The sequence below is a fragment of the Diorhabda carinulata genome, chromosome 5 (assembly GCF_026250575.1).
Source record: "Diorhabda carinulata isolate Delta chromosome 5, icDioCari1.1, whole genome shotgun sequence".
In the NCBI taxonomy this organism is placed as follows: domain Eukaryota; kingdom Metazoa; phylum Arthropoda; class Insecta; order Coleoptera; family Chrysomelidae; genus Diorhabda; species Diorhabda carinulata.
Genome location: NC_079464.1, coordinates 14,032,844 through 14,046,681, shown reverse-complemented (window position 1 = coordinate 14,046,681; position 13,838 = coordinate 14,032,844). Strand labels below are relative to the sequence as shown.

General features: G+C 33.4%; 1 protein-coding gene across 6 annotated transcripts in view; it reads right to left on the bottom strand.

The window, feature by feature from the left end:
• LOC130893719 (tropomodulin-1) overlaps positions 1–13,838 on the bottom strand; it is a 56,750-nt gene that overhangs the window by 18,235 nt on the left and 24,677 nt on the right. Inside the window, exon 1 of one of the 6 annotated variants that reach the window (XM_057800037.1) lies at positions 10,042–10,302. The exons of the other annotated variants lie outside the window; for them this stretch is intronic. Within the exon in view, the coding sequence (XP_057656020.1) occupies positions 10,042–10,077 (36 nt within the window). The 5' untranslated portion in view covers positions 10,078–10,302. Of the gene's footprint in view, positions 1–10,041; positions 10,303–13,838 lie in introns of those variants that run through there. 6 annotated transcript variants of the gene reach the window in all.

The window sequence follows — 13,838 nt, the reverse complement described above, 5'->3', positions numbered from 1 at the left end:
AATTCCAACTTTGTAAAAATAGAGGAATCTCCAACAGAATAATTCAAAATAAAGACAATCTTTTAAGAATCGTCATTTTATGTCAAACGCTATAAGAACCAACAAATTTTGATCTCAAACACTTCTGATATATGAAATCCAGTTGCTACAAGAAAACCACCAGCAGATTTCGAACTTAAACATTCTCACGATGGCGTTCGTCTTCTTTTTCGATCCTCAAAATTGACTCTGGATTGTTGTCAGCTGCTACAAGTTCACTAGCAGATTTTGAACTCAAACACTCTCACGACGATGTTAACCATACCTTTTAATCGTCTAGCTCAAACCAATCTTTATTTCGAAAACACCTAGTGCTTATATGATGATTATATGTGAAATCTAAATTGTTTTCAGCTGCTTTAAGAAGTTCACTAGCAAATTTTGAACTCGAACACTCTCACGACGATGTTAACCATACCTTTTAATCGTCTAGATCAAACCAATCTTTATTTCGAAAACACCTAGTGCTTATATGATGATTATATGTGAAATATAAATTGTTTTCAGCTGCTACAAGAAGTTCACTAGCAAATTTTGAACTCGAACATCCTCACGACGATGTTTGCCACCACTTTTAATCGTCTAGATCAACCCAATCTTTATTTCGAAAACACCTAGTGCTTATATGATGATTATATGTGAAATTTAAATTGTTTTCAGCTGCTTTAAGAAGTTCACTAGCAAATTTTGAACTCGAACACTCTCACGACGATGTTAACCATACCTTTTAATCGTCTAGATCAAACCAATCTTTATTTCGAAAACACCTAGTGCTTATATGATGATTATATGTGAAATTTAAATTGTTTTCAGCTGCTTTAAGAAGTTCACTAGCAAATTTTGAACTCGAACACTCTCACGACGATGTTAACCATACCTTTTAATCGTCTAGATCAAACCAATCTTTATTTCGAAAACACCTAGTGCTTATATGATGATTATATGTGAAATTTAAATTGTTTTCAGCTGCTTTAAGAAGTTCACTAGCAAATTTTGAACTCGAACACTCTCACGACGATGTTAACCATACCTTTTAATCGTCTAGATCAAACCAATCTTTATTTCGAAAACACCTAGTGCTTATATGATGATTATATGTGAAATTTAAATTGTTTTCAGCTGCTTTAAGAAGTTCACTAGCAAATTTTGAACTCGAACACTCTCACGACGATGTTAACCATACCTTTTAATCGTCTAGATCAAACCAATCTTTATTTCGAAAACACCTAGTGCTTATATGATGATTATATGTAAAATTTAAATTGTTTTCAGCTGCTTTAAGAAGTTCACTAGCAAATTTTGAACTCGAACATCCTCACGACGATGTTTGCCACCACTTTTAATCGTCTAGATCAAACCAATCTTTATTTCGAAAACACCTAGTGCTTATATGATGATTATATGTGAAATCTTAATTGTTTTCAGCTGCTTTAAGAAGTTCACTAGCAAATTTTGAACTCGAACACTCTCACGACGATGTTAACCATACCTTTTAATCGTCTAGATCAACCCAATCTTTATTTCGAAAACACCTAGTGCTTATATGATGATTATATGTGAAATATAAATTGTTTTCATCTGCTACAAGAAGTTCACTAGCAAATTTTGAACTCGAACACTCTCACGACGATGTTAACCATACCTTTTAATCGTCTAGATCAAACCAATCTTTATTTCGAAAACACCTAGTGCTTATATGATGATTATATGTGAAATATAAATTGTTTTCAGCTGCTACAAGAAGTTCACTAGCAAATTTTGAACTCGAACATCCTCACGACGATGTTTGCCACCACTTTTAATCGTCTAGATCAACCCAATCTTTATTTCGAAAACACCTAATGCTTGTATGATGATTATATGTGAAATCTAAATTGTTTTCAGCTGCTTTAAGAAGTTCACTAGCAAATTTTGAACTCGAACACTCTCACGACGATGTTAACCATACCTTTTAATCGTCTAGATCAAACCAATCTTTATTTCGAAAACACCTAGTGCTTATATGATGATTATATGTGAAATTTAAATTGTTTTCAGCTGCTTTAAGAAGTTCACTAGCAAATTTTGAACTCGAACACTCTCACGACGATGTTAACCATACCTTTTAATCGTCTAGATCAAACCAATCTTTATTTCGAAAACACCTAGTGCTTATATGATGATTATATGTAAAATTTAAATTGTTTTCAGCTGCTTTAAGAAGTTCACTAGCAAATTTTGAACTCGAACATCCTCACGACGATGTTTGCCACCACTTTTAATCGTCTAGATCAAACCAATCTTTATTTCGAAAACACCTAGTGCTTATATGATGATTATATGTGAAATCTTAATTGTTTTCAGCTGCTTTAAGAAGTTCACTAGCAAATTTTGAACTCGAACACTCTCACGACGATGTTAACCATACCTTTTAATCGTCTAGATCAACCCAATCTTTATTTCGAAAACACCTAGTGCTTATATGATGATTATATGTGAAATATAAATTGTTTTCATCTGCTACAAGAAGTTCACTAGCAAATTTTGAACTCGAACACTCTCACGACGATGTTAACCATACCTTTTAATCGTCTAGATCAAACCAATCTTTATTTCGAAAACACCTAGTGCTTATATGATGATTATATGTGAAATATAAATTGTTTTCAGCTGCTACAAGAAGTTCACTAGCAAATTTTGAACTCGAACATCCTCACGACGATGTTTGCCACCACTTTTAATCGTCTAGATCAACCCAATCTTTATTTCGAAAACACCTAATGCTTGTATGATGATTATATGTGAAATCTAAATTGTTTTCAGCTGCTTTAAGAAGTTCACTAGCAAATTTTGAACTCGAACACTCTCACGACGATGTTAACCATACCTTTTAATCGTCTAGATCAAACCAATCTTTATTTCGAAAACACCTAGTGCTTATATGATGATTATATGTGAAATTTAAATTGTTTTCAGCTGCTTTAAGAAGTTCACTAGCAAATTTTGAACTCGAACACTCTCACGACGATGTTAACCATACCTTTTAATCGTCTAGATCAAACCAATCTTTATTTCGAAAACACCTAGTGCTTATATGATGATTATATGTGAAATATAAATTGTTTTCAGCTGCTACAAGAAGTTCACTAGCAAATTTTGAACTCGAACATCCTCACGACGATGTTTGCCACCACTTTTAATCGTCTAGATCAACCCAATCTTTATTTCGAAAACACCTAGTGCTTATATGATGATTATATGTGAAATTTAAATTGTTTTCAGCTGCTTTAAGAAGTTCACTAGCAAATTTTGAACTCGAACACTCTCACGACGATGTTAACCATACCTTTTAATCGTCTAGATCAAACCAATCTTTATTTCGAAAACACCTAGTGCTTATATGATGATTATATGTGAAATATAAATTGTTTTCAGCTGCTACAAGAAGTTCACTAGCAAATTTTGAACTCGAACATCCTCACGACGATGTTTGCCACCACTTTTAATCGTCTAGATCAACCCAATCTTTATTTCGAAAACACCTAGTGCTTATATGATGATTATATGTGAAATTTAAATTGTTTTCAGCTGCTTTAAGAAGTTCACTAGCAAATTTTGAACTCGAACACTCTCACGACGATGTTAACCATACCTTTTAATCGTCTAGATCAAACCAATCTTTATTTCGAAAACACCTAGTGCTTATATGATGATTATATGTGAAATCTAAATTGTTTTCAGCTGCTTTAAGAAGTTCACTAGCAAATTTTGAACTCGAACACTCTCACGACGATGTTAACCATACCTTTTAATCGTCTAGATCAAACCAATCTTTATTTCGAAAACACCTAGTGCTTATATGATGATTATATGTGAAATTTAAATTGTTTTCAGCTGCTTTAAGAAGTTCACTAGCAAATTTTGAACTCGAACACTCTCACGACGATGTTAACCATACCTTTTAATCGTCTAGATCAAACCAATCTTTATTTCGAAAACACCTAGTGCTTATATGATGATTATATGTGAAATATAAATTGTTTTCAGCTGCTACAAGAAGTTCACTAGCAAATTTTGAACTCGAACATCCTCACGACGATGTTTGCCACCACTTTTAATCGTCTAGATCAACCCAATCTTTATTTCGAAAACACCTAGTGCTTATATGATGATTATATGTGAAATTTAAATTGTTTTCAGCTGCTTTAAGAAGTTCACTAGCAAATTTTGAACTCGAACACTCTCACGACGATGTTAACCATACCTTTTAATCGTCTAGATCAAACCAATCTTTATTTCGAAAACACCTAGTGCTTATATGATGATTATATGTGAAATCTAAATTGTTTTCAGCTGCTTTAAGAAGTTCACTAGCAAATTTTGAACTCGAACACTCTCACGACGATGTTAACCATACCTTTTAATCGTCTAGATCAAACCAATCTTTATTTCGAAAACACCTAGTGCTTATATGATGATTATATGTGAAATATAAATTGTTTTCAGCTGCTACAAGAAGTTCACTAGCAAATTTTGAACTCGAACATCCTCACGACGATGTTTGCCACCACTTTTAATCGTCTAGATCAACCCAATCTTTATTTCGAAAACACCTAATGCTTGTATGATGATTATATGTGAAATCTAAATTGTTTTCAGCTGCTTTAAGAAGTTCACTAGCAAATTTTGAACTCGAACACTCTCACGACGATGTTAACCATACCTTTTAATCGTCTAGATTAAACCAATCTTTATTTCGAAAACACCTAGTGCTTATATGATGATTATATGTGAAATATAAATTGTTTTCAGCTGCTACAAGAAGTTCACTAGCAAATTTTGAACTCGAACATCCTCACGACGATGTTTGCCACCACTTTTAATCGTCTAGATCAACCCAATCTTTATTTCGAAAACACCTAGTGCTTATATGATGATTATATGTGAAATTTAAATTGTTTTCAGCTGCTTTAAGAAGTTCACTAGCAAATTTTGAACTCGAACACTCTCACGACGATGTTAACCATACCTTTTAATCGTCTAGATCAAACCAATCTTTATTTCAAAAACACCTAGTGCTTATATGATGATTATATGTGAAATCTAAATTGTTTTTCAGATGCTACAAGAAGTTCACTAGCAGATTTTGAACTCAAACACGTTTATGAAGTCGTTCGCCATCTTTTCCAACAGAATCTTCATTTCGAGAATACCCATATTGTTGAGAGTTGTCGCAAGAAATCAGTAGATTTCAAACTTAAACAGCCTCACGATAAAAGCTTCATCCTCAACTCTTAGAAGTTTAACTAAACTACATGGCGTCATGTAGTATAAACTATTTTATGTGGATATTTACCAAGATCTACGACAATTTTCTCTAGTCCTGTACTTGATCTGGCATTTATGTAGATGTTAATATTAGTCTTTCTCGATGATGTTTAAATTACTGTAAGTTATCGAAAACATGTGGAATGTTAAAATCATGTACTTGTCCAAATTACAAATGACTAGACGGCCATATTCCCACTAAACGTAACGTAAACAAAAGTGCATCGATGACAAGGTGAACCCAATCAGAACATTAGCAAGTTGCACAGTTGGCGCTCAAGCCAACACGTAATTACGTCTAATTAAACGTCACCAGTGAACATTAATAGCTCGCCGTTATTGCATACTATCTTTTTAAGTGACAACTTAGTCAATTAATTCTCGAATCCGCCATTTAGATATCTATACAAATATAACGAAATTTTTTTTCAAAATACACTTCGGAATTTACTTCTTTGCCTGTTTGACAATATTAATTCTTCAGTCGTTTCAATCCCGTCAAAAGTAAAACTGACTCGTCGTCGTTAATGATTTCCAAAACTTTAGATTTATACAAAATGTAAACGATTTCTTCAGATCTTCAAGTACATTAAGCATATCAACCTCGCTTTGCAACGGGTTCTGGTATGGGGTCTTCCATTTAAATCCCTTCACTGGATTCATACCTCAATGGTCAAACCTCTTCTCACATATAGGGCCATCGTTTTACGTGCCTCAATACCACAGGATCCTTTCGTACGGCCCCAATTAGGGCTCTTGAGGTCTTACTACACCTTCCACCCATTGATCTTGCCATACAATTCGAAACCTTGATGGGTTAATGGACAGCGACCAAATGACGCCTCGACCGTTGGTAATAAGGGCTTGGAGGCACACATCACTGACCACGAGCAGTGGAATGGTATTGAACAGTGAAGACATCTGGTTCTAGGATCAGCGAATCCACCAATGGGTCCAGAATCCATCCTTAGTGTGGCCAAAAGCGTTGTTATTACGTCTCTCAACAGCCTTCTCGCAATGCGGGTTCGACAGAGATGGATGGAGACGCCTGGCATGATATTAAGACGTCACTTCCACACCATAGGCATCACGGATCATCCGGAGTGCCGTTGGAGGACGAATCTGCAGACCACGTTATCTGTGAGTGTCTTAAACACCTGAGCAAATTCCACAACGTGCCTAATGCAATCAAAGGGTTCAAGCCAAAGGGTCTGATCGGTTTCTCAAAGGATATCCGAATTTGGACGAGACTATCTGAAGACTTATGTGCTCAACGGCTTCACGATTGCCCACACCTACGAACAGTTATGGAAAGTAGAGTCAAGGCATTGGAATGTTCACATTACTTAGGTTATGTTAGGTTAGGTTACTTATGAGACACTCCAGTAATATTTGGAGCAACAATTTATTTATTTATGACGTGATAATATTTTTTTGAGGGAAAAATTATTTTGTACGCCTTTATACAAAAATCAACTACCACGGTTCACGGCTCTAATGGTTTCAATGTCTGTGTAATCTATTTATGATATTCCAGTTCTTCCTGACGGGAGCGAGACTATATATATTTTAAAAGTCGATCTATTTCTGGATCTATTAGGAATATAAAGATTGTTGAGATTCGATGTGTGAAATAACACATCGAAAATGTTTTGTATCAACGTCAGTCTGGGTTATTTTCGATTCAACAAATGTCTCTTTCAATCCAATCCTTCTAAACCTCCCCGAAATCATTATTTTGGTTTAAAACAAAAGTAGAGTTTAGTGGATATTTGAATATGACTATATGGCCTTAAAAAATTAAAATCGTAATATAATGTTCTTTGTATTCACTAACACTTATCACTAAACTATTCACTAACACTTAACACTAAACTATTACTTTCCAGAAACTTCAATTCCTGGAAATTTCCAATTTGCTTTGGACATACAAAAAAAATCTTATTAGAAGTTGTTTCTATAATAACGATCACAATATAATGTAAACACGTCGACTATTTTTGAAATAATTCTGTCATAGTTGTTGTATAGAATTGTTTGGAGTTTTCAGTCCTACGTCATAAGTTAGTGATGACTGTAAGTTCCAGCTCGTTTGGGTTTCCGATCTTTATCGTAACAACGACGAAGCAACAGATTGGGATCGGTTAACCCACCAATTGGGCTAAAAACCCATTCTTGGTGGTAGTCAAAAGTGTTGCTATTTCATCTATCAATGGTCTGCTTGCAAAACAGGCTCGGACAAGATGGATAGTGACACACATAAGACTCAAATAGCAGAGCTGTCATACAAGCCATAACGCCCGAAACGGTATGCTCTAGGTTTGCGCTGGAATTTTTAGTCCTACAAGAATTGGTTAGTGATGGCTGCAAGTTCCACTTCATTTGGATGCCAGGTCATTCTAGCAACAATGACGAAGTGGACTCGCTCGACATATTGGGATCGGTAAACCCATCAATGGACTCAAAACCCATTCTTGGTGGTAGTCAAAAGTGCTATTTCATCTTTCACAGGTCTGCTTGCAAAACAGGCTCGACCAAGATGGATAGAAAAACAAATAAGATTCAAATAGGCTTTAGCCCAACCAATATTCCTGAATTCCGGAAATGTTGAAGAAAATCCACAAAGCGATATTGGATGATCGTCAACTGGAAGTGCGCGAGCTATCAGACATAGTAGGCATTGCAAAAAAGTGCAGGAAATCGCATATTAACTGAAAATTTGAACATGAAAAAGCTGTGTGCAAGATGGGTGCCGCGTTTGTTCACAATGGAACAAAAACAACATCGCGAAGATAGTTTCAAAACTATAGATGAAAGGTGGGCTTAACACTTTTCACTCAATACAAAAAAACAATCAAAACAATGGGTCGAAAAAGGAGAACTAGCTCCAAAGAAGGCAAAGACTGTTCCATCTACAGGGAACGTCATGACGACTGGTATAATTTTCATTGACTACCTTCAAAAAGGAAAAACTATCAACGACGAATATTATGGCAACGTTTGTGCGAAAAAATCAAGCAAAAATGGCCGAATTTGGCCCAAGACAATGCACCAATTCATACAAACGTAATGGCCAAAATGTCTTCTGACCATCCTCGAATGTGCAATCGATTTTGTCTATAAATAAATTTATTTGAAAAAAAAATATACTAAAAATTTATGGACTTAGACTTATACGTTGTGACATCTCGCTGACAAGCGTAAAAAATTATCCAACCGGCTCCGATAGTATGTGTTAATGATACAAAAGTTTCGATGAATATTTTCGATTGCTGGCTAAGTATTACGAGAAAATTTGGCACAAAAACAATGGATTGTTTCAATATTACAAAATGGTCGAATATTTAATATCGAATACGACATGTCCGCGATTATTTTTAGTTTCGATGTTTATCTTCTTATAAAAATAAATGAAACAGTTCACAGTACATTTGAAATGATTCAAAATTTCGATATTTATTGCAAACTACAATGAGAACAGCTCTCGAAAATATATGAGGAAGTAAAAACAATAATAATAACTGGGTCATTCACAATTATTTGATGCATAATTTATTAGGATCCTACATCCAAACGACGTCCAGCTGCTTCATACTTTTTGAGGTTAGGGAATTCCTCATCGACTTCTTCCATTTGTTGATCTTCATCAACGTTTGAGTACAATAAAGATCAAATAAAAGATCGAAATTCGACAGTTTTATTTTGAGTCTTTAACTCGCAACACGATTCGAAATTACATAGGACATAGGAAATTCAAAAATTTCAACAATGATCCTTAGAAATTAAATTTATCGCATCCTTAAAATCCTAGAGGCGTTTGTCATACTGATATAACAACTTTTGCAATTAGGGAATTGATTCTGGATAAGCGCCAGGATAACTTTCAAAATGGATGTCTTTTCCATGGTATTCATCAACAATAAAGTATATTTGAAGAAAAGAAGGCTTCTGGATAGGTTAAAGCAGTCTCTATTGTGATAAACCTCTCATTGAACTTTAAAAGTTAGCATGAATTTTTTTTTCTTTTCTTTTTGGCTCCAAAAGATGGAAACATCCTTTATGCTTCAGGTATTTTTCAGAAAAAGAGAATAGACTGTATACAGGTTTAGTTTAAAGATTAAGCTTGGAAAATTGGACCATTTCCTTGAAAATATGTGACGAACAGGGTGAAAAACTCTACCAAGATATCAAAGTAAAGACAATTACTACTGGTTATTGAAGAAGGAAGTTATTACCACTCATAAAAAGAAAAAGTTAAACGAAATAAACTCTAAAAATATAGTTTAAAAATCGGTATCATTTTTTGAATAAATATTAAAAGTTTCGTGTTTTACGTGTTACATACTTTTCCTGACCGTTTTTCTAGATAAATTTCATTCTACTGTATCGTTTTAATCAGCTTTATATTACAGTGTTGCCAATACCTATTCTTTCCACATATTTTTCTCTACTCTCGAACTCAGTTTTCCTGTGCGTGTTTTTGTTTTTCTCATATTTCAAAAGACACAAAAAATGATATTTTTGGAAATTCTGTAACCGCCAAAATATATGAAAAAGAGTTTTTAAGATATAGATTGATACAGTTGAATTTACTACGAAGTCTGTATACGTAAAACGCAAATGATTTTTTTTAAAATTTATATATTTTGGCAAATGTGAGTGTCAACATCAACCGATGGGTTTTTATCAACTGACCTTGCGTACAGACGACCATTCCTGAAAGAACTCCATAGCCCATAGCCCGCTGGGTGGATTATAATAACAAAAAAACTTTTCCACAAAACCACAAAACTTTTCACTTCCACAAACTTATTTAAATATTTTCGGAGACTAAAAATGAGATGAATCAGAATCCGTATCTAGACTCACAACATTCACTCACACACGCGCTCTCCTTATTTTTGGAGACGAATTTAAGGTAGATCGTGACATGCGGTTCTCGGCATCTAATCGTATTTAAAACCGAAATGTTTCATTTGTAAGCGCCACAGTGAATTTTCCCCGAGGTATTTTTGAAAATGTGGGTGCGAAAAAGAAAATAGGATCCTCGATTTATACACAATTTTCAATTTGCGAGCTATACGGTTCGATGAAAGACAAAGTTAAGCCGAAACGTCGATTAGGTTTGATAAAAACACGTCGTTCATTTAAATAGATAAATAAAAAATTCAGAATGGACATTTTATAGTAAAACATCGAGAGTTATTTTTTAGTGACAAAATCATTTTGCTTGCTCCTGTCATATTTGTGTATCGGCCATTTCTTCGACATTTTTTCTAGTCTCCTTGATCTCATGATTTTGATGATTCCTTGTTCATCATACATTTTCCTTATTCCATGGTATCTTTCTTCATCATATGTCTTTTTTATTTCCTCCTAATATTCTCCTAAGTAATTTCCTCTCCCAAATATTTAACTTTTTCTATCCCGCTTTATTCAGTATCTATAGGGTGTTTCGGGATGCAAAAAATAAGGGAATGAATAGATGGCGTGAAAATAATGCTGTGACATAAAAAAATTATAATACGACTCGTCGTTTTTGAGTTATAGGCACCTAAAGTTGCGAAATCAGAATTTATATTGTATATGCTTCCTAGTTACCAAATTTACGAACTAATTAACGTTTCATTGGCCTCAAGTGCGGCAATTTTTTATATAGATAATCTTGCAATCGAGATATGAGCGTATTTAATTTTAGATCGAATCCTTGAGGTCAAACGATTTTGTTTAATATGAAAATCTATTTGAAATCCAACAGTAGCGTAACTCAGATCACTCACATCTGGTTTTTTTATTGCTGTCGTGGTAAAAATATAATAAAAATAAATATATACAGTATTTCTATATCTGAGTACTCTAATGAAGGAGTATATACACAAATTAGAAATTGGATATATCAATCGGAAATCCTTTTCGAATCACATAAAATTTCAAAGGATTAACTGTTAAGTAGAGGACATTCTTTGTTTTTGAGTGAATAAATCTGCTTTTTGCCCTTGTATTGAGAAATATTTCCAGGAAAACAACTTATCCAAGCAACCTTGAAGACGATTTACTTTCAGCTCTGCTTTAACAGCTCTGGGCGAATTACTTTACGTAATATACCTAGGAATTATCAATCAGGCACACCTGGGTATTGCTATGACGAATTTAACCTTTGCATGGAGGCTTCAAGCTGTAGCTGAAAGACCCTTCGAAAAATTAGAACTCCAAGTATCACTGATGGAGATAATTTGTTCCTTAGGAAAAATCCATGGGTCTGGAGGTAGATGAGAGAATCTGAACGAGCTAAAAGTTAGTTTTTAAAAGAGGCCAGCTATGGAGTAGGTCATATCTACAAGAAATATAAAGGAGAACTTTTTATTGTGGGAGAAAGTTGTAGAAGAAGATGTCGTGGATAAAAATCACCACCAACTGGTCGTGTATAACTCATTTCTGCAATAACCTCAAAGAGAAGATGAACCAAATCTCCTTAGACAGTTTCATCAAACGACCTGCTGAAGGAAAAAATGTGCGGAAAAACCTCATGTGGGACGCGCGTCAAATCTTTTGTAACGTAAAGTTGGGACCCCAAATAAAAATGCTGCTGCAGTGCTAGTCGAAAAACGCTCGCAAGAAGTGATCGTGTGAATGAAAAAACAATTTAAGTCAGTGGGGCTTATTCGTATTAGACGCTTTTGTTAATATAGTTGTTGGTCATTAAAATATTGAAATAATTTGAATTTAAATAAAACCTTTCAACGAAAACATTAAATTTTAACGAACTGTAATGTGTATGTAAAATGAATTCCTCCCATTTACTGTATCATTCAATCACTGTTACATTATTATTTGCCAAAAAACAATTTTCGTCTTGGCCGTGACACAATAATAATCTTATTTCAATTTAATATTCAAACGAAAATAAAATAGTTTTCAAATTAGACGTATACACTTGAATAGTAAATACAAAGGGCGTTTCATTCATACCACTGAGACCTTTATTTTTAAAATGGAAATACCCGTCCAATAATAGTCCGGTCAAATTAAACCCATAATAATAAATAAGGTAAAAGTTCAAAAAAATATGTTTTTCGCGACTATCAGCAAAACGATGAGCTTTATCATAAAAATACCTTAGACCATAAAATTATCTATAAAAAAAGTATGTATACTTTTTTTCTACGAGCCACCGTTTCTGAGATATAACGATTCGAAAAGTTGTGAAGGTAAAAAAAGGAGTTTTTCGCGGTTATCAGCAAAACAGTGAGTTTTATCATGAAAATACTACAGACAAAAATTATAGATCATAAAATTATCTACAAAAAATGTATGAATACTTTTTTTTCTACGAGCCACCGTTTCTGAGATATAACGATTCAAAAAGTTGTGAAGGTAAAAAAAGGAGTTTTTCGTGGTTATCAGCAAAGCAATGAGTTTTATCATGAAAATACTACAGACAAAAATTATAGATCATAAAATTATCTACAAAAAATGTATGAATACTTTTTTTTCTACGAGCCACCGTTTCTGAGATATAACGATTCAAAAAGTTGTGAAGGTAAAAAAAGGAGTTTTTCGTGGTTATCAGCAAAGCAATGAGTTTTATCATGAAAATACTTCAGACAAAAATTATAGATCATAAAATTATCTACAAAAAATGTATGAATACTTTTTTTTCTACGAGCCACCGTTTCTGAGATATAACGATTCAAAAAATTGTAAAAGTTATGTTTCAGATTTTCTTCGTCAATTGGTAATTTATTTGATGAACTTATGACAGTTCCAACCAGTCAACATAATTTCCTTACAAATACAATAAGTGCGGGTTCATTTCAATGTTGTAAAAAAAGTTTACTGCTAAAAATATATTGGTGAAATCATTAAATACGACTTTTACGACTATTTGAATCATAATATCTCAGAAACGGTGGGTCGTAAGAAAAAAAGTATTGATACGTTTTTTGTAGATAATTTTATGATCTACAATTTTTTTCCAAAATATTTTTTTGATAAAACTCACCGTTTTACTGAAAATTGCGTAAAACCTATTTTTTTACCTCTAACCTAGAATAAAATTTTTTCCATACACGGAAATTATGGGGAACATTCAAATTCTATGTTCAATTGTATTTTAAACAATTTTATAGATTTTCAGCTTGATGGGAATTCATTTAACTTCTTTGACCGGATTATAATACAAAAAATATTTATTTAGCCCTAACATGTGCCACTTTTCAATAGCTTAATTATCCCTGTTTACATTAGCAAATAATACCTGAACTGTATTATTCAGAATAATAAACATAAAAATAAGATTAAAAAATAGTATTTTCTCAAGTTTCATAGTAAGTGGTTCTATGTTCGTAGTGCAAAAAGTGATTAAATACGATTTAAAAATATGAAATTATTTTTTTTTTTAATAAATGTAAAGAAATAGTATTTATTTAGTTTTCATATCGTTTACTTTATTTATCTGTGGGTTATGATGTCTATGATATATCTGACATGGA